The 20825-nt window shown below is 42.3% G+C and overlaps 1 protein-coding gene across 1 annotated transcript in view; it reads right to left on the bottom strand.

The window, feature by feature from the left end:
• Nucleotides 1–20825, bottom strand: part of ABCF2 (ATP binding cassette subfamily F member 2) — a 1573086-nt gene that overhangs the window by 1072226 nt on the left and 480035 nt on the right. Inside the window, exon 6 of the mRNA XM_044067572.1 lies at nt 573–668. Within this exon, the coding sequence (XP_043923507.1) occupies nt 573–668 (96 nt within the window). The remainder of the gene's footprint in view (nt 1–572; nt 669–20825) is intronic.

Below are 20825 nucleotides of genomic sequence, written 5' to 3'. Positions count from 1 at the left end.
ATAACTGTACCAAAAACTTATTAAACCACCGATACATTTACTGCAACTACAACAAGAACATGCTAAAGACGGACGTAGTTTACTTTTAAGCTGGACAGACACAAAATGTGCAAATATTTCACAGTCAATTTCACCTTGAAGTAAGAGGATGATGCACAGAACGCTGAAATTAAAAAATCAAGAAATTACAGCTTAACTGACCAAACTAAACAAACAGGGTCACAAATTTTAACATGAAAAAAGCAGGGTCAAGCAAGACAACTTGCACCTTAAGTGGCAAAGACGGTGATCATCTGACAATGGAAGCAGTGGCACTGTACAGACACTAGAACACACCATCATGAGATTTTAAGTCCTTGCTGAATTTAACATTAAGAGAAGCCGAAGGGTAAAAAAGGACATGAAATTAGGTCACTTTAATGGTCAAAAAGTATAAGAGTGCGCAGATACTCAACTTTCCGGTGTGAACCTAAGAAAACAGAAGGCTTACAAACACAGATATCTAATGTAATTTATCAAGAGCACGTAGTCTTTTTCCCCCCAGAAGATAAACCTTTACTACTGATACTTACGTTTTCAATTCCTCCTCCAGCCACACACACGCATCAAGATCCAAATGATTTGTAGGCTCGTCCAGCAGCAGCATGAAAGGCCTTATAAAAAGGGCTCTACAAAAAAGGAAAAAATAAGGTTCACAGTTAATACTAGCAATACAGGTAATTGTGAAACAAAAGTATACTGGCCCACGCATGAAGACAGCACATCTCAGATAAGACAATTAACTCCATTCCCAAATATCTTGCTCAGAAAAGGAAACCAGTTAAAACTCCCAACTACTCTGTGGTCAAAGTTTAGCAAGTTAATCATTGCCAAAAGTCTGGCTTATTTAAAGTACATCACAATATGTTTAACTTATGCACGCAACTGAATTTTTGTACCTATCAAATCCCAAAGAAGTAATCATGGGAAGTAAAGTTTTGAAACACCAGGAGAAAGATTAGTGGACATCAGTAATAAATCTTATTTGCATTATGCTGTAACCAACAGGGAAACCGCCTTGCAAAGCCTACAAATGGATTAGTCTTCTCTCCAATTTCAATGCAGCATGTGCTCCTTGAAGTGAATGGCCTAAACCTCCACCTAAGTCCATCAATTGAATCTAGCAGCACTGAGTAAGCATGCTGCAAATCAGCAATAAAAAGTTACATACTCACCATAACGTTCCATCTGTGTTGTCTAATTTCATTTTTCCTCAACTGTTGGGTTCGGATCTAATCCTCACAACAGACTCGGACGTTACTTTAGCTCGTGGCCACCAAAAAACTTGAGCTCCTCTTACCCATAATTCACCAACCTCTAACATGCCTCAGATCTTGTTTGCCATTTGACAAAATGGGTAACACTATCACAAAATACTTAACAGAAGAAGCCATATCTACAGCTCAACTTGGACAGTGGTGTCCTTATAAACCCTAGTTCTTCCCGGAATTGTGAAAAGGGATGGGGGGCAGTGGGTGGGGAGATGAAGAATAAAAATGGACAACACAGATGGAACGTTCTGTTGAGTACATAACTTATCAGATGTTGTCAATTTTTATTCTACCCAATGTTGAGACAGAGTCCCCCAGCTAACTAAATTCCTGGGTGGACTAAGGACATTCCTGAGCAAAGATGAGCCAAAGGCTGCTCTTCCCCTCAACATCAGATCTAGTTTGCAATAAAGATATGAGGATTAGAACAAGTTGCAGCTGCACATATTTCATCCATGAAAACTCTAAACAGAAATGCTGCAGTAGCAGCCATGAAGATACTTGAATGAGCTCTTAAAGGTCTTGGTAAGGATAGGCCCAATTTGCCGTCGACAAATATGCAGTCAGCCATCTGGCTAGAGTTACTTTTGCAACTGATTTGTCCAATTAAGAAATCTGCAAAGGAAATAAATTGGTCTTCCTAACTTCTTTTCTTCTATGCAAAGCAGCTTATCCCAAACCTTAAGAAAACTAAACTCTTACTCTTCCTACCCAGTTCATTCTCTGATCATAAATCTTCCTTCATCTCCTCCGTAGATAGTACTGTCATCAAAGCAGACCCACATACACAACTCCTCTGCACCATAACAGATGATCAGCATATTCATCAGTGTAAGACGCATCAAAAGTCAGGGTTATTTGTATTGAAAAAAAATTCCTTAACTCCTGAAGCTAAACTAACCCTAGCTAAAGCATTCCTTCTACCACGCCTTCTTTATGCTGCTCCAATCCTCACAAACCTACAAGCCACTTTAATCTCACAACTAGAACAAACCTATAAAGAAAATCGCCAGATTTGCAACAAATCAACCTTACAGATCTCACCAGTGCATTGAAACATCTGCAATGGCCAGAATTCCCCCAGCAGCTCCTATTAGCACAACTACAAAATCACCCACTCCATCCTATACAAACCTACTGCTTGCCACTCCCTCTTTACACTAGTTTCCTTCTACACCCCCACCAGACCTCTCAGAAACTCTGACCAACAACTCTTTGACATACATAAACTCAACAGAAATACAGGTAAACTTCTCTACAACCACAATGTGTCTTTAGCCTGGAACAAACTTCCTAACTACATCAGAAACACCTCAAACACTAAATTCCAAAAGGAACTAAAACTCTTCCTCTTAAGCTCATGGATCTGTCCATGTCAGGAACCAACTCCTCCCACCCTTTTCCAACCTTACTTCACATCTCTCAACTCTCTCTCTCCCCCCACTCCCCAACTAGACTAGGTTGTAAATGGATACTGTACACAGTCAAATATGTCACCTTTTTTTGTTTCTGTGCACTATCCTTTTGTTTTTTCCCATTTGTACCATTTCAGTACAACTATGTATAACTTTGATTATATGATTCGATTTTACGCTTGTAATTTCCATAGAGCTTTTTTCCTTGGGTCTCCACTGAAAATGGGCTTTAGCTCAGCTCAATTAACTCGGTTAACAAATTTCAAACAAATAAGTAGAAACATAACTCTCTGTGGACAACCAATAAATGCAACGTTCACCTTTGTTTGTAAATTTAAGAAAGATTGACAAATTAATGGACTGGGTAATACGGAATTCTGACACCACCTAAGGAAGGAAAGAAGGATTGGTATGTAATGATAATACTCCAGCCTTACGAAAAATCAAGTAGGGTGGTTTAAAGGACAATGCCTGAAGTTCTGAAATTCTTCTAGCTGAGGTAATGGCCACTAGAAAAAAAGTTTTCCAGGTCAGAAATTTAAGATCAACTTTTGCAACTGGTTCAAAAAGGAAGTGAGTTAAAGCCTGCAGTACCAAATTCAAATCCCACTGAGTTCAATCTTTATAGAGAGGCCTCAGCAGGAGGGTGCCTCTCAAAAAGGCCTTACAAAGCTTAGAAGAAACCAAGGAAAATCTTCAAACCCAACATGGAAGTTGGAAATTGCTGCCAATTGAAATCTAATCGTTGAACTAGCTTTCTCATTAACAACTGTTGCCAAAATTAGCATATATAAAACTTTTAGCTGTGGTGGATCACCAGAAACTTTATTTTAAAAATAGAGACAAAACAAAAAACTTCCAACGAAAGAGAGCTCCAAACGATTAGTGCTTTCAGCTATTCAATCCTCTTCAGATCATTTTCTCCATAGCTCTCCAACTTAAGTTAAATAAATCATGTCCACATGCTGCAGGCAGCGCCTACTCATTAACCAATCTAAAACCTTAACAACTAATCATAAATTAATAGGGATGACAAGACTCAGCCTATAGTAGGATGTCTGTCCTTTAGTACTGGCTTGAGAAGAACCATTGTATTTAGGCATGGGGGAGGGAAGGCCATCAGCCTTCAAGTTCACTATCCAACTCACTTCGCTCATTTCTGTGCGGTTCTTTAAGTCTCCACCCCTTGAGTCTGTAGCAATACATTCTAAAGCTTCAAACAAAGTTATGATCAGGATAAGATCAAACATGGTCAGCCAGCACATTCTTTAAATCCTTGTGCTTAAGCACAACTCTGTCCTTCAAATGCTGGTCCGTTTTTCCAATATAGAACACTGAGCATTTTCTCCAGGTTGCTAGGCAGAGAGGTTACCACAATAGAGATCTTACTACGAGATGAACACAACAGGACCTAGGGTCCAACAAAGGTCGTCCCTATTTTAATGGAAAAACTATCCCCAGAGTTGAGGCTACTGCCTCGAAAGAAAGGACTTTGACTCAAGGTCTAAAATGTATTCTCACATATAGTACAGATAGCCAAATATCTGTGATGTGGTCAGAAGGTTTTGGCCGGTGTTGACAGAAGATGCAAAAGTGAAAAATATTGTACGAGAACAAAAGGTTCGTTTTTAAGACTAGAAAAAATATCGAAAGACTGCTCTGTGGCAAGGATGGCTTTGAATGGCAAAATGTATACCAGAAGAAAGGAACTGTCAAATGTGGGAAGTGCAAAGCCTGTCCCTATACAGACAACGGCAATCTTTTTGTGCATCCTGTATGTGGAATCAATCACCTGTTGAAAGATGGTGCAACTTGCAATACCCAGCATTTGGTCTACCTAGCAACTTGTTGAAAACGCTCAGTGTTCTATACTGGAAAAATGGACCAGCATTAAGGACAGAGTTATGCGACAGAGGGATATTAAGCACAAGGATTTAAATAATGCGCTGGCTGACCACGTTGCATCTTATCCTGATCATAGCTTTATGTTTAAAGCTTTAGAATGTATTACTACAGACTCAAGTGGAGGAAACGTAAAGAACTGCACTGAAATGTGCAAAGTGAGTTAGTGAACTTAAGGGCTGATCGCCCCCCCAGGCCTAAATATAATGGGTCCGCTCAAACCAATACTAAAGAACAGACGTCCTACTATAGGCTGAGTAAGAGAGGCTTGTCATCCCTAAAGATTTATTAGTTATGGTTTTAGATTGATTAATAAGTAGGCGTTGCCTGCAGCATGTGGACATGATTTATTTAACTCTAGTTGGAGAGCTATGGAGAATATGATCTGAAGAAGGCTAAATAGCTGAAAGCACTAATTGTTTAGAGCTCTCTTTCATTGGAAGTTCTTTATGCTTTGTCTCTATTTTTAAAATAAACAAAGTTTTACCTGTGGTGGTTCACCAGGAAGTTTTATCTACACTAATTTTGTTCTGTCTGGTGCACCTTTGGCAGTTTCCAGTTTCTCCCTACACATTGTTGCCAAAAAGTCAAGAACACTTTGTGCAGGAGCTGAGAATGGGTCAATGAGTTTCTGATGTGACCAAACAACAAACCTTTTCCATTTACTCCTATAAAGTTTTCGTGTAGAAGCCTTATAGTATGGTAAAAGTATATGACGGACAGGGAAGGCAACATTGGCTGTCTGGCTATTAATGGAATTGGAGAAACCATGCTGTTAGCTTGAGGTTTGAAGTATTCGGATGAATCATGCCAGTCGAGTGAGACAGGAGTGCCCGTGGTCAATACAGCCTTGGGTTGAGGGAAAACGAAAGGGCAATCTTGAATAATTTGATCAGATTGAATCCACCACCAAGGTCTTCTCTTGCATGCTTGTGTGACTCTCATTTGGGCTGACATGCATTGATAAAAAAATCAACCATTGTGTTGCTAACATCCACTGAAGAATTCTCATAAGACATCTTGGTACAGGAACTATATGGCCTCCGACATTGACCCCAAGGCTCGAAGGATCAAACTGGCTGAAATTGTGGTACTGTAAATTATTTTCCTGACCTGGAATCCAATACTCTGCAATTCTTGAGAGAGCAAGAGAAGCTGTCAAAGAAACTGTGTTGAAAACCACTACTGTTATAACCGAGACTTAGTTTATGGTTACCCCAGAAGAAAGCAAGTCTGCAGTACCTGATCTTTCGCTTTTATTAGTAGATGCCTGGTCAGGGTGGTAATGAGCCAGCTGTCAGAGTATGGAAACATTCTGAATCCCTGCAGTCTCATGTGATCTGCCACTACTGACATGCATTTGGTGAACCCCCTGAGGGCTGTGGTGAGGCCAAAGTGTAGTGCTCTGAACTGGTAGTGACTGGCTCCCAGATGGAAATAAATACCTTCTGGATTGTCTGTTCTATTTTGTGCAATAGATCTTCATGCTGCGTACCATTGAGAACATAGTTATCCTTGCCTAGAAAAGGCAGAATGGACTGAACCGTGACCATCTAAAACGGTCCGTGTCTGTGTGCTCGCCAGTCTCTGTTTGTGCGCCCGAACTGCTTTGCTCCATTTGCTGAGATCCAGAATCGATTTAGTCCAGTTTTCTTTGGGACCAACAAGAATTTTAAGTTGAGTAAGTTCCAGATTCTATCCGGTCTGGTGGGACCTCCTAAATTACCTTTTTCTAGTACTTTTTGTATCTCTAGTGCTGCTTACTTTCCTCTGACTGGGTGGAATATCAGGAAGTTTGTCTACAGCTGGTGGTAGAGAAAAGGGAATTATATAACCTCAGGAAATAATCTGCAGCCATGCCTTTTGTTACATCTAGCCAGGCTCTCTGGTGCAGGGATAAACGACCACAGACTGCCTCCAAAGGTGGACAATTGGGCCTCCTTTCAGGAGGCACTGGTAGGGTCCATCAGAGAAGGAATCTCGAGACCTTTGCTTCTGCGGGCCTCCCCTGCCATGTGGGTGTCATCCATTAGAGTCCCCCTCCCCCTGTCTCTGGGAGATCTCTCTCCATGTAGATCTTGTAAAGGACCCAGAGACGTCTTGAACCACATTTTTCAATCCCCTTTGTTGATTCCTAAACAAGGATCTTTGAGGAGTGGAAAAAACTTATGCTCACTGCAGAGGGTCTTTCCATCCTTTTCACACCTGGACAGTGTCTAACTTTAAGGCCAAACGAACTGTCAAAAGGAGCACTGACGAAAGATGACTTGAAGGACTCTGTAAAATCACACAAGCACATCCAGGCATGCCTCCTAATGGAAATGCCTGAAACCACTGCCCCTGATGCACCTATAGCTGCATGCGAGATAAGCCTCATGGATCAATTAGAAATAGCTTGGACAGTAGCCAACTGAGATACTACAGAAGTTTGAGCCTCAGCAGTATTGGTCCATGAAAGTGAGTCTGAAAGCTCCTTCATCGAATCCCTTCATAATCTTGTAAAGTGTGCCTGGTAATTCTGTGACCTAAAGGCAAAAAGTCACTTACAGCATACACACGCTTCCCAAATCTGTCCAGTGCCCTAGACATCCTGTTAGGGGGATGGACAGAGCAACTTTTCTCGGCAAGTTCCTTCTTTGTGGCTGCCTCCACAACCACAGCATCTACGGGCACTTCCTTGCTCTAGTATTCCCTACCTACCAATGAAGCCAGAATATGATCTGGTCTTTTGGGGATTGGCTCAAATGAGTCAGGCTCCCTCCATGCTCACCTAGAGATCAAGTTGGTGGGCAGAGTAAACCAGGAGGTAGAGTGGCCAGCTCCAAAGGCTTCCAGAAATACAGATTCCATCTATTAAGGATCTCAAGAATTTCTCCAAATAAGACATTTTCAGGTGGTGATCTTGGGAACCCTTGCCAGAAATTAGTATCCTCTGTGAGTGACTCCTGAGGGGAGCCCCATCTCTTCCACTTCCTCAGTTGGATGTTCAGCTGAAATATCAGAGGAGACTGTAAAGCCATCCTGGGTAGCCTGCTGACTTTGAGCTGGCTGTCCCTGTGATATAGAATAATGTGGCTCAAGGTGCAGACATCTGGGATCCACACGGAAGATTCAAGGGAGTAGTATCCATCCATTGTGCTGGAGCAAAGAACATTCTCTTCACTACCTCAAAGGTGGATCGCTCCACGGACAAGACAGAAAATCGAGCTGAGAAACTAGGTTTCTGGCCCATCAGTTCCCTCTACTCTAAAGGCAACCTAGCAGAGGCGGAAGTCTGAGCCAAGCTGTCCAATGCCGAGGCTCTGGGGGGAACAGACTGCTCTGAAAACCTCAGTCTCAACTACAATGCCTTGGACCAGACAGGAGCATTTTGGCTCAGAGTGTCAACCTGCTCCAAGGACATAGAAGATGGTGCACTCAGAGAAAGCTTTGAATCTAAAGCTAGGCATATCTTCAGATCTGAACCAGACAGACCTGGAAGGCTTGGACCCAGGGGCTCCGAAAAGACTGGTCAGATCAGAAAATGAGCTGGAATCAGCTGAATGGTATGACTGGCTTCCTAACCTGAAGGCCTGGAAGCCGGGAGAACTCCTATCTGTATTTGCGCAGAGAGAAATATCGTCATTCTGTCCACACCAGCTTCAATCAAGCTCCTGGAGGAAGCTAAGAAAGGACACAGTGTCTTAGTTCTAGAAAGGAGGAAGGTACCAGATCCAGACTAGGTAAATACCTTATCCTGGCTAATAGCCTTGAACCCAAAGTGCTTGGATCTGAGGAAAGTTTTGTTGGATCTGATGGTGATCGGATTTTAACAGCCTTCAGATCCAGCTTGTTTTTTAGGTGCTTCCAAAAACGGAGTTTATGATCCAGAAGTCTCTGGAAACTTATTAGAAGGCTCCTTTGCTTTCAGTTTGAGGGATTGAGCCCCAGCAATAGCTTCTTAGAAGGAAGCTGGAAGTAAACCCTTCAAAATCTGCTTATTTTTTTTCTGCCTGCTAACGCACGCAAATTAAAATTCTTACAAATAATACACTCAACCTGAAGGTGGTCAGGGCTCAAACAATACAGTGTGGGCATCAGACAAGGGCAATTTATGCCAGCAGTTCTGGCATTTTTTTAAATCCCCAAGGACCATTTTTCAGAATCCTGCACACAAGAGCAACAAATTTAACAGAACACTGTACAGATTACATTGAGTAAAAGAAAAAAATACTGGCAATGGTATTGACAAATACACAAGATGTGCAAGGAAGAAAAAGAATAATACCACCAACTATGTTAAAAAAAGCTACACCAAGTGTAAAGACAAGGGAGGACAATACTTCCCATATAATAAAATGTCACTCAAGATGACCAAGTCTATTCGTGAAAGCTGCAAATGAGATCTGAGGTATGTTAAGGGTTGGTACATTATGGGTAAGGGAGCAGCAAGAGTTTTTGGTGGCCACACGCTAAAGTAATGGCCAATTTGAGGACAGAATGGAAATTGAGATCACATTGAATATTCAATATCAATATTTCCTAATATGCAGTTGTACTCGTTCAAGCTACAAGGAAAACCAACAGCCAAGTGCTGGTTGGAAGGAACACAATGAGGTTCCACTCAGAAAAATGCATTAAAAAAATATACTTTTAATTTACTCGGTGGTTAACCTGTTAACTGAATTGAGTTATCCTACCTACCTTTTCAGCCACAAACCAGGCCACAAGGTTAAGGGTGAATGCCATATATAAAGACTGTTTAAAAAGTCAATCAACCAGAAATCGTCAAGAAGGGTGCTGGTGTGGGGGTGGAGTGAGGGGTAGAACATGCAAACACCATAAAAATAGTCTCAAGGTCAAGCTTGAATCCCAGACCTTGGAGAAGAAAGGTACAGACCCTAAACAGTGAATCACACTACCCATATTTTGATCTAAAACCAGCAATCCCTTATGATGTACAACCACTGAATCCAAAGCAGTATACACATCAAGATGACAGCAGCTAGATTAGGCCAAAAACAGGGAAAATCTAAGGAGAACATTCAGAAGGTGGTGAAATGACGTACTCTAGTACTAATCAGACAAGAATCCTAAAAAGTGACAAATACAATGCTTGGTGAAGGTGTGATAAGAGGTCCATAAAGCTGCAACATACTTGGTGTGTGGCTGCTTCTAGTATAACGGTCTTTGTAGCAGTTTCCCATCAACAGTCAAGCCCTGACAGCAAAAGATAAAGCAGCTTTCACAAACCACATAGAAAAGAGGTTTGACTGGCAACCACCAGCCTTTCCTAGTCTTTATATATGGCTTTTACTTTCAGCTTAGTCTCTTATTCTTACCAACTCTCTATAACTGCCCAACAACCCAGTTTGTCTGCTTGCAGTAATAATTAAAGTATTCCAGAGCTACGCTGATTAATCTTTTGTTAGATGCGGATATTTTAAGCTTATTACTCACATTAAACTGATAGTTTTTCAGCCCTTCTCCGGGGGGTGGGGTCCGCTCTGTTCTCTATGCCCACTCCACTCTCCATAACATAAACCTTATACATAAGGTGACCCCCCCCCTCCCACACCTCTTTCACCTATCCCATAACCTCTCCCTAATTATTCTCCCAGTCATACTACTCTACCTTCCCATCCATTCCAAATAGGGCCAAATAGTGCTCCATCCCCTAAACTATCTCTACCCTGCTCATACTCATTCTGTTACCACATTGCACTCAACCATCATGTAGATCACTACTATTTCAATGATCTCACTTCTCTCACTTACACTCTCTATAACAATTATCACAACTTTCCCAACACCCAACATACCTCCTACACCCACCTGAACAACCACCACACAACCCACATTTATCAAGTTACTCAGACATCCACCCTAGCTTAGTCACAGCTACTGTTCTATCCAAAGCAAAAATTCCACCTCTCCAAAGACACCACTATTATCACACCACCAGCAGCAACTATACCATTTTCAGGAAAAAAATGGTCAAGTATAACCCAATAATCTCTCATGTTATCAACCATAAATCTTCACAGCCTTAGAAACAAGATACCGGAGCTCCAGGAGTGGATTTCACAAAACCCTGACATTATAGCAGCTACAAAAACCTGGTTGAAACATGTAAGACAATTTCTCCCCCCAGGGTACTCGTGCCTAAAAGCCAATCGGACTCACAAGAGAGGAAGAGTAGCAATACTCTTCCCTAGCAATGTTAATTATCCCTATATGTTAATTCCCTACTCAAAACTAGCACCCAACTTCTCCCCAGCCAAAGTACTAATCACTATATTAAAACTTAACAAAAATATTTGCATAATTGCTGTGTACATTCCTCCAGGAAACAACATACCAGTATTCGAAAACATACTTGCTGGACTTCCCAAAACATAGGCAATGAAACCATCTTAGGTGATCTAAACAGATTGGCTAGACTTTGTCCACAACAACCCCTCAGAAAACAAACCCTTACAACTTCTCCTAGCTAAATAAAGACATTACCAGACCTCACAAAAATAACTGGGGCTCCACAACAGACTTGGTATTAGTGTCCCACCCCAGCAATATCATCATTGCTGGCATACTACCAAATATCATTAGCGACCACCACCCACCAGCATATATCCTACCCAAAACTACCCCAACCCCAGGCCAACACCAATACAAATCAATCAGAAATTTGACTAAGTTACAACCATCCATATTTAATGGAACCTTAGCTAAGGTAAATTGGGAACCCCTCAAATTCCTACCACTTAATGAGGCTGTTGAATTTTTTAACTCAATACTCCTAGACATCCTAAATAGGCAACCCCCCCTGTGAAAAACAAAACCACCATGCAAGCTGGCTCTCAAAATCCACCAAAACGTCACATGTCCACAAGGGATAAAATCTGGAAATCATAGCAGAAAAACAAAGACCCCTCAATTCTACTACAATACAAGCAACTCCGTAACAAGGCAAAACATCTAATAACCAATGATAAAAAAAAAGCCCACTACCTCCACCTACAAAGCCAACATAAAAATAATCCCCAAAAATTCTGGTCCTCCATCAACCAACTATTACACCCAGGCTTCTCAAAGCAACTCATCCCCTGACCCACACAAAACCACTACTGAACTTGCCACCTTCAATTCCTACTTCATAGCTAACCTAGCCACCACTTTTCCTACGGTTACCATCACCACCAAAGATAGCTGATGACCAAATCATCCCAGAAAAAAATCCTAACCTTGACTAAAACCTAAAATTCGCCCCCACACCCACCACACAAAAAAACACCTTTCACAATCTAAAACCCTGTACTCTGGGCCCCTGACAATCTACCCCCACACTTCCTACAGCTAGCTGCAAACTCTAACTTATCCCATCAGCATACTCATTAACAGATCGATTAAAGAATCCCTTGTCCCAGACATCTGGGAAAAAGCATTCATTCTCCCCTTGCACAAAGGTGGCACCAACACAGGCACCACAGACTTTTGACCCATAATTCTCTCACTCCCTCTCGAAAATACTAGAAAAATGCATCTATGCACAACTCCTCAACCACCTGCTTGAAAACCAAATTCTATCACCCACTCAGCATGGTTTTAGACCAGGACACAGACCCACTACTGCCTTCCTCTCTTACCTTGATACAGTTAACCGGGCACGAGATTCTGTTAAAATAATCGCTTCTCTTTTCCTCAACCTCTCCAAAACTTTCAATACAGTTTTTCTCACCATCCTCCTCTCTAAACTATCCACCCTCCACATTTCCCCACCTACCCTACAATGGTTCAAAATCTATCTCCAATAGGCAGCAATCCACCAAATAGAAAAATCTTACTTTCCTTTCCTCAAATTCCACAGGGGTACCCCAAGGCTCCATACTTGGTCCTCTCTTATTTAGCATCTTTATTAAAAACTTTCACTCCACTCTCCCACAGTTGCTCAGTAATCCAGTATGCTGATGACTCTACACTAATATGCACTGCACATTCCAGCTCTGAACTCCACCAAATCACTCAGAATGCCCTCAACTCTACCGAATCTTGGATGCTTAAACAATCATTTTGCCATAAATCCAAAAAAAAAAAAAAAAACAAAACTAGTAATTTTTACCCCAATGGAAACCACTCATCTAGATTAAAAAAACTCTTCACTGTACAAGCCCAAGCAATACGACTACAGAAGTTGTCCCACACACTAAATTACTAAGTATTATTATACATGAAACCCTTTGACCTACACAAACAATAACATCAAAAAACACACCAAAAGCTTGGTATGCTATACAGGTACCAACACTTTCTTAGCCTCTCTACAAGATAAACCCTTGCAACTACCTTTTTATTACCCTCTCTCTCCTTTATAGTGCCTCTCTCCTCGCCAGTATCCAAAATTCTACAAAATCCAAACTTGATGTGTGTTACAAAGTAAAAAATAATATCTCCGCTCTCCAAAGTGTCCTCTGGCAACGTATAGAACCTTGATGTGTGTTACAACAGAACAGTCAAATTTGTCACCAAGGCCAAATTCTCGTCCCACCACTAATTCACTGAAACAGGCTGGATGGAACTCCCCCACCATCTCTCATTCACACAATTAACTACAGTGCACAACAATCTACAGACTGTCCTGCTCTCTCAATTCCACTTGCCAAATACCAACCCAGCAGGCAGCTAAGATCTGAAGATCATCTACTTCTAAAAGTAGAAAAGCCCACCTTATCTGCTGGTCAACTCCTCTACTTCTTCACCGTAGTCAAACTATGGAACTCACTTCCACCTTCTATAAGGAACACAGCCAGCACCACCACCTTCAAATACTGAAAAATCATCTCAACTCTTCCTGGCTATGTACCTGCTCTATAACCTAACCTCTTCCTTCTCTTTCTATGAAAACTGAACTCCTATGCTTTTTGCTACTACTGACACTTTCTCCATATTTATTACTTTCTCATCACTTGTTGATACTGGCACAATAATGCTGGTTAATACATGTTTATACCTCTCTGACTGAATTAATCTGGCAACCAACTAAATTCCTGCTTTTATGTACATATTCTGTATATATTAATTACTGTAATCAAACCAACTAAATTCTTGCTTTTATGTCTATATTACTGTAATCACCACGTGTAAAACTTTCAACTTCTGTTTAATTTCTTTTTCTGTATCCATGTTCTTGTCAGAGCTTTTCTCCCTGGGCCTCCATTGAAATATATTGTAGAGAGGCTAAGAAAGTGTTGGTGCCTGTATAGCATACCAAGCATTTGGTGTGTTTTTTATGTTATTGTTTGTGTAGGTCAAAGTTAAGGGTTTCATGTAATAATAATGCCTAGTAATTTAGTGTGTGGGACAACTTCTGTAGTCCTGGTAAACAAATGCAATAAAATAAAAATAAAAAGATGAACAGCTCTCTTCCTTAATTTCTTAGCCCACTTCACTTGAAAAATGAGCTGACCATGTCAGTTCAGGGTGTAAATAACCAAGAGTAAAGATAATGGACTGGTTCAGGAACAAGTCACACACTACTTGAAGAATCATGAACTGTCAACAATTGAATACAGTTCGGAGACTGTGCAAGCAGATTTGATGTTTACCAGCAAAACCACTCCATAACAACTTCAATGTCATTAAACTTGATCAGGCAAAATAGGGGCCAAGAAAGTCTGCCAAAGTATAGTTGTGTACACATCATAAATGTATATGTCAGAGTGTATTCACTGTTGCACAGTCATTACATTTGGGTTATCTGCTTGCAGTAGCCCTCAGTCGGCTTGATTAACAAAGTCTTGGGTCCTACCTCGGTTGCAGTCTTCTTCCGTGATGTCAGGTCGTCAGGGGTATAAAACATGCAGTCGTCATTACATCAGTTTTTCTTGCCCCAGATGTCAGGTGCCCCCCCTAATGGGAAGCAATTAAATCTATAAATATACAAGGTTATACCGCAAACAAAAAAGCAAATATGCCAAAAAGCTTGCATTGAAAAGGAGAGAAGAGGTATAGCCAAACGAAGTCAGGGGACTGGAGGGAGGGTAACAAGGACTGCAACCGTGAATACACTCGAACATCTACATTTATAGTAAGTGTACAAAACTGTACAATGTTCTTTGCATTTCACTGTTGCAATTACATTTGGGTAGATTCCCAAAGCTAAGGATGGGAGGAGGAATTTAGATAGCATTAGGACCAGCTATAAGGCCCTGCAAAACTGCAGTGGCAAAGCCAGCTCTGGATTTAGAGGAAATTGGCAAATGGTAATGCTTGGTGAAAGTATGTACAGAACTCCAGGTAGCAGCTTCTAGGATGCCCCTGGTAGGTACGCCTCTGAGAAAGGCTGTAGAGGTAGATGCAGCCCTGGTTGAGTGGGATCTGATCCCCATGTGGGACAGGTTTTCCATGATGCTTACAGCAGAAGTGAATGCAATGGCCTATCCATTTGGAGATGATTTGCTTTGAAATAGCTTTCCCCTCTGTCCCTGCAGCAAATGCCACCAGAAGTTGTTCAGATTTCCTTTGAGGTTTAGACCTGTCCAAGTAGAATCTAAGTTGTCTGTGCACATCTAAGGAGTGCAGTATCCATTCCCCTTTGCTCTGTGGATTAGGAAAGAAGGTAGGCAAATGAATGGACTGATTAAAGGCCACACTGGATACCACCTTTGGCATGAAAGAGGGATTGGTCCTGAGGGACACCCTGTCTGCATGAAAGGATTATGATAGGCTCCACTGCCATAAGGGCATGTAATTCAGATACCCTTCTTGCTGAAGTGATGGCTAAAAGGGAAGCTGTTTTCCAAGAAAGGAATTTTAAATCTGCAGTAGCAGCTGGCTCGAAAGGAGGAAGGGTGAGTTTTCTCCAATACAAAGTTAAGGTCCCAGGCTGGAGTTAGAGCTCTCCTGGGTGGTCTTAAATTTTGGGACCCTCTGAGGAACTGCCTGAGCAGTGGAAGAGAAAAGAGGGGAGGTTCTGTGTTATAATGAGCTGAAATGGCTGAAGCGTGAATTTTTATTGAGGAAAAAGACAGGCCCTTGGTGAAGCATCTCAGTTAAGTATTGTAAAATCTGAGGTAAAATGGGCACTGCTGTGCTCATCCCTTGAGATTGGTTCCAGGCACAGAATCTTTTCCATTTTTCAGCATAAGATTTTCTAGTACTAGGCCTTTGCCTCTAAAATGACATCTTTCACTGGTTTACTGAGGGATGGTAAAGGAGAGATTAGATAATTAGCCAGGCTGCTAGGTTCAGTGTTTGAAGTTGAGGGTGCAGAATCGGGTTCTCCTGCTGAGACAGCAGGGTAGGAGTCTGAGGCAGGTGCCATGGGGCCAACAGTGACACTGCACAGGAGGGGGTACCAGTGTTGGCGTGGCCAGGCTGGTGCAATCAAAATCATCCTTGGTTTGTCTTGTTTGATCATTAGTAGTACTTTGGAGAGCAGAGGCAGAGGAGGAAAGGCATAAACTGAAGGACAGAGCATCCAATTTCCAAGCTTGTCTATTGGGTGTCCTTGCACAAAATTTTTCCAATTGATAGTTCTGAGGGGAGGCAAACAGGTCTATATCTGGGCTCCCCCATCTGCTTGTCAACATGTTGAAAATCCTTGGTTCCAGTTTCCACTCATGTGGGTCCATGAGGGTTCTGCTTAGTCCATTTGCCAGTGTATTTAAGTTTTCTTGGCAGGAACTGAGCTTGTAGATATAACTGGTAGCTCAAGGCTGTGTTCCACAATGCCATAGCTAGTCTGCAGAGGGGGTAAGAATGTGTACCCCCCTGCTTGTTTATGTACCACATAACAGTGGTGTTCAGTCTTTACCATTAATTGTCCTGGAAGAATGTGGTCCTTGAAGGCTGTCACAGCATTCTGTACAACTAACATTTCTTTATGATTGATGCGAAGGTGCATTTGAATTGGGTTCCATTTGCCCTGAATGCACTTCCCTGCCAGGTGCGCCCCCCCCCCCCATGCATAGTCTGATGCATCCGTTAGGGTTTGGGCGGCAGGGGGTAGTCCCTTGTTTTGGTGGAAGGCCTCTGCCCACCAAAGGAACTCTAGGTGTACACAAGGAATGATAGGAATCATTGCTTCTAGATCCTGAGAATGTTGACACCATAGGCTTTTTAGATACCACTGTAGTTTCCTCATATGCAGTCTTGCATACAGAATTAGAAGAATGCAGGAAGTCATGAACCCCAAGGCTTGTAGTATTTGCCTTGCAGATAGTAGGGTGTTTGTGACCACTTGTTTGAAGCAGGGTTTTTGTGACTACTTGTTTGAAATAGATTGTCAAGTGAATTTGTTTCTCTGGTGTGAGGAAAGCCATCTGGGAAGTTATATTCAAGCTTGCTCTCAGGAATATAATTTGTTGACAGGGTACAAGGTGCGATTTATTTTCGTGTATGGTGTACCCCAGATAAGTTAGCACCCTCTGTACAAAAGCCAGATTCAAAAGTATGTCCTGGTTTTCTGCCTGAATTAGACAACCGTCCAGGTATTGGTAAATTTGAATATTTCTTTGCCTGCAAAATGCAATGACTGGAGCTAGGCACTTTGTGAATACCCTGGGTGCAGTAGATAAGCCAAAGGGCAGTGCAAGGAACTGATAGTGCGTGTAGCCTGCTTTGAAGCGTGGGTATCTTCTGCAAGATTCCCTGACTGGGATGTGCAGGTATGCTTCCTTTAAATTTAGTGCTGCCAACCAGGCATCTTTGCTTAGCATAGGAAGCAATTGGTGAAGAATCAGCATCTTGAATTTTGTAATCACCAAAAATTTGTTTAGAGTAGGCAGGTCCAGGACAGGATGCCATGAATTGTCTTTTCTGGGTACCAGGAAAAATCTCAAGTAGAAACCTTGTCCCTTTTTCTCTTCTGGTACCAACTGAATAGCCCCTATGCTTAAGAGAGAGAGTACTTGCTTTTGGGCCTCTGCCCACTGCTTTGGAGGTAGATCTGGTCAACCGCTTGGAGTTGGTGACGTGTGGAAGTGAAATCTGTATCCTTGGGACACTATATTTAAAACCCATTTGTCCTGGGTAATGAGTCCCCAGTTCTTTGCATGAAGTGCAATCGTTCCCCCAAGGGGCAGTCAGTTGAGAAGTGCTTGGAAGTTTTAAAAAGAAGTCATTGAGACAGTTTACCATAGGGGGAGTTTTATTACTCCCAAATTTGAAAGTGGAGGCCCCCCACTGCTTAGTCCTGTGCGTCCCCTGGAACTGAAGCCTGGGTGCTCTGCTGGATATGGGTTTGGACTGTAAAGGTCTGGAAGAGGCAGGAAAGGACCAGTTCTTAGAAGGCCAATGCCTACTAAATCTTGGAGGTTGTACTTGTAAAAGTCTAATAGTTTGCAAAGATTTAGCTTTTCCCTCCATCTTTTTAAGAACTTCTGCCTTGTCATCAAACAAGTGGCCCTGATTAAGGGAGCATCCAGTAATTTTGCTTGAACATGATCTGGCAAGGATTGTTCCCTTAAGCCAAGCATGCCTTCTAAGTACAGACCCAGTTACCACTGCCCTGCAAGATGCCTCTAGTGAATCAAAACCACATTGCAATGTAGGTTTACCAACTTGTTCCGCAGAATGCATAAAATCCTGTAAATCCTTATTTTCAGCACAATCAGGAATCATCATTTTCTGTTTAAGCAATCCAATAATATGCAGCTGATACTTTAACATATGAAACTGGCAATTCAAGGCCCTAATGGCCAAAGTTGCAGAAGTGTATACCTTATTACCCCCATCTACCCAGCGCCCTGGAGTCTCTATCAGAGGGGGTAGGACTTTTGGCAGTAGTAGCATTAATGCCCTTGGATCCCTGTGAAATGGTTTCAGGATCCGCAGTAGGATTTTTGAAAAGGAACTTGAGAGTCAGGAACCCTGTAATATCCATCAGGTTTTCTGGAAGCAGGAGGTAAAGAGTAAGGGGCCATGCTAGATTCCGAAAAGGCATCAACAATGTCCAGTACAGGAGGTACAGCTAAAGGCCTGTGCTGGGGCAGGAGTAAGAAACCCCTAAGCCTCTGTTTAGAATCAGAGAAATCCTGATTTTCCCCAATGAAAAAGCTCCCTGAGAGTATGCAGGGTTTCACCACAAGAGTAATCCTCTGGGGGGAAGCTGAGGGAATAGAATCCTCAGCATCAGAATCCTCATAGGTAGATAAGGGTAAATCCTGGTTATCAGAGGAAACAGAAATTTCAGAATCCTTGTCGGAAGTATCATAAGCAAACTCAGTCCTGGGTCTCTTAGAGGGAGAAGGTTGGCTTCCCCTGATTAAAGTAATAAGGTCTTCAGTCATTCTTATCATTTGTTCTTTAGGCATAGAGGCCTGACCATGTGGTCTGGGTGTCAGTTTTCTAGGCATGGTTCGAGTTTTAGGCCTTGAAGAAGAAGATGGCACCGGTTTAATATGTAAGTCAGTAGGCCTGAATACACCCTCAGAAGCCGGTGCCTGCACAGCCGCTCCGGAACCATTCAAGGTAGAGACATCCGCAGGTTCCACAGTTGAAGAAGCATCTCGCGGCATACCGGACTTCGAATGGGTCTCAGTAGAGGCCTGCGAATCTGAAGTAGCGGGTATCAGGAGCTGCAAAAGCGCCTCACTGAGTACCGGCGAACTGGGTGGCCTGTCTCTGTCTTTATCTTTGCGTTTTTTTCGGAATGTCAGTAGTCAGATGGCTTACCAAAGAAATAACAGGATAATTGAACTGAGCACCAAAAAATTTAGAAGCTCAAATATACCGACGACAGTTCGTGGTTTAAATAAGGCACAAAACCGACAGCGAGGTACATCGCGGTCTGGGCCTAGGCAAGGAATACAGTACGAATGAAAATCTTTGAGAGTTATTTGCTTTCCACAAAAAATGCAATTATTTACTTTTATTGACATCGGTTTAGAGCAAGAAAAAGTTTCCCGAACGGGATACTTAGCTTTTAGTTGAAGACTTCGGTTCTGATACTCGAAAATGAAAATTTCAGGAGTTGGCCGACCGGCATTTGCGAACTGCTTCTGCTTCGGGCACCGCAAGCAAGAAAGACTAATGTAATGACGTCAGCTGCATGTTTTATACCCCTGACGACCTGACGTCACGGAAGAGACAGCAACCGACATAGGACCCAAGACTGTTATTCAGGCTGACTAACTGCTACCTGCAGGCAAATAACCCGAATGTGATGACTGCAACAGTGAAACATGAAGAACATCTTTGCCCTGAGGGAGGAAATCCCGCATCACGTCTACTCTGATCTTGCAGCCCAAATAGATTTTGTCTTGCTGGGGAAGTGAGGATGATTTCTGGAGTGTGATGGTGAATCCCAAGCTTTGAAGCAGGGAAGCGGTATACCTCAGATGGTTTTGAAGGGTGTCCTCTTTATGCTAGAATGAGGATGTTGTCTAAGGATAGATTTGAACACCTTTGGTTCTGCAGAAAGCTATGGCTGGGGCTAGGCATTTTGTAAATAACTCTGGGTTGAGTAGATGAACCAAAGGGCAAAGCTATAAATTGAAAATGAGAGCAGGACCTAGTGAAACATAAGAATTTTCTGTTGGAGGGTTTTATGGGGAATATGGAGATATGCTTCCTTTAGATCTGATGTGGCCATAATAATGGAAGAAGACTATGAAGGGGGATAGCATTCTCAATGATGGAACTTTTAGGAAAAGGTTTAGAAAGGAGAGATTTAGTATTTGTCTCCAAGGGTCATCTTTTTTGGGGACCAAAAAAGTCTTGAGTAGAAGTCTTTTCCTTCCTGTCCTCGAGTGACAGGCTCTATAGTTCTTAATGTTAGAAGGTCTGGCAGTATGTGAGGGAAGAGATGAAGTTTTTAGGGTGGAAAAGGAATGGCCCTTGGAAGGGGCTTCTCCTTTCAAGAAAGGAAATATCCGTTTTGTATTACCAGCACCTAGCGGTCTGATGTGATGGATTTCCAAATGGGGAGGCAGTGGGGGAGGCGGGCTGACAAGGGGAGGTGGGCAAGGCAGTCATGCATTGTTGGGTCCACTTCTATCTTGAAAAGTCCATCTCTGACTGGGTTGTGAGGTCACTGGTTTGGAGGAGGTTTGCCTCCTGGTTCCTCTCCTATGCCTGGAAGAGGAAGGGGTAGCAGAGGAGTGGGGCCTCCTGACAAAAGTACTCTTTGCAGGATAATTCCTGTAGTACTTAGGGATGGGGACACAAGTGCTTGATGTCTTGAAGCTCTTTACTTCTTTCCTGCAGGTTTTTGAAAAGG

Source organism: Protopterus annectens, chromosome 3.part1 (assembly GCF_019279795.1).
Source record: "Protopterus annectens isolate FY-2018-M chromosome 3.part1, PAN1.0, whole genome shotgun sequence".
NCBI classification, from domain to species: domain Eukaryota; kingdom Metazoa; phylum Chordata; order Ceratodontiformes; family Protopteridae; genus Protopterus; species Protopterus annectens.
Note: the sequence above shows the minus strand (reverse complement) of the source record. Positions and strands in the feature narration are given on the sequence as shown.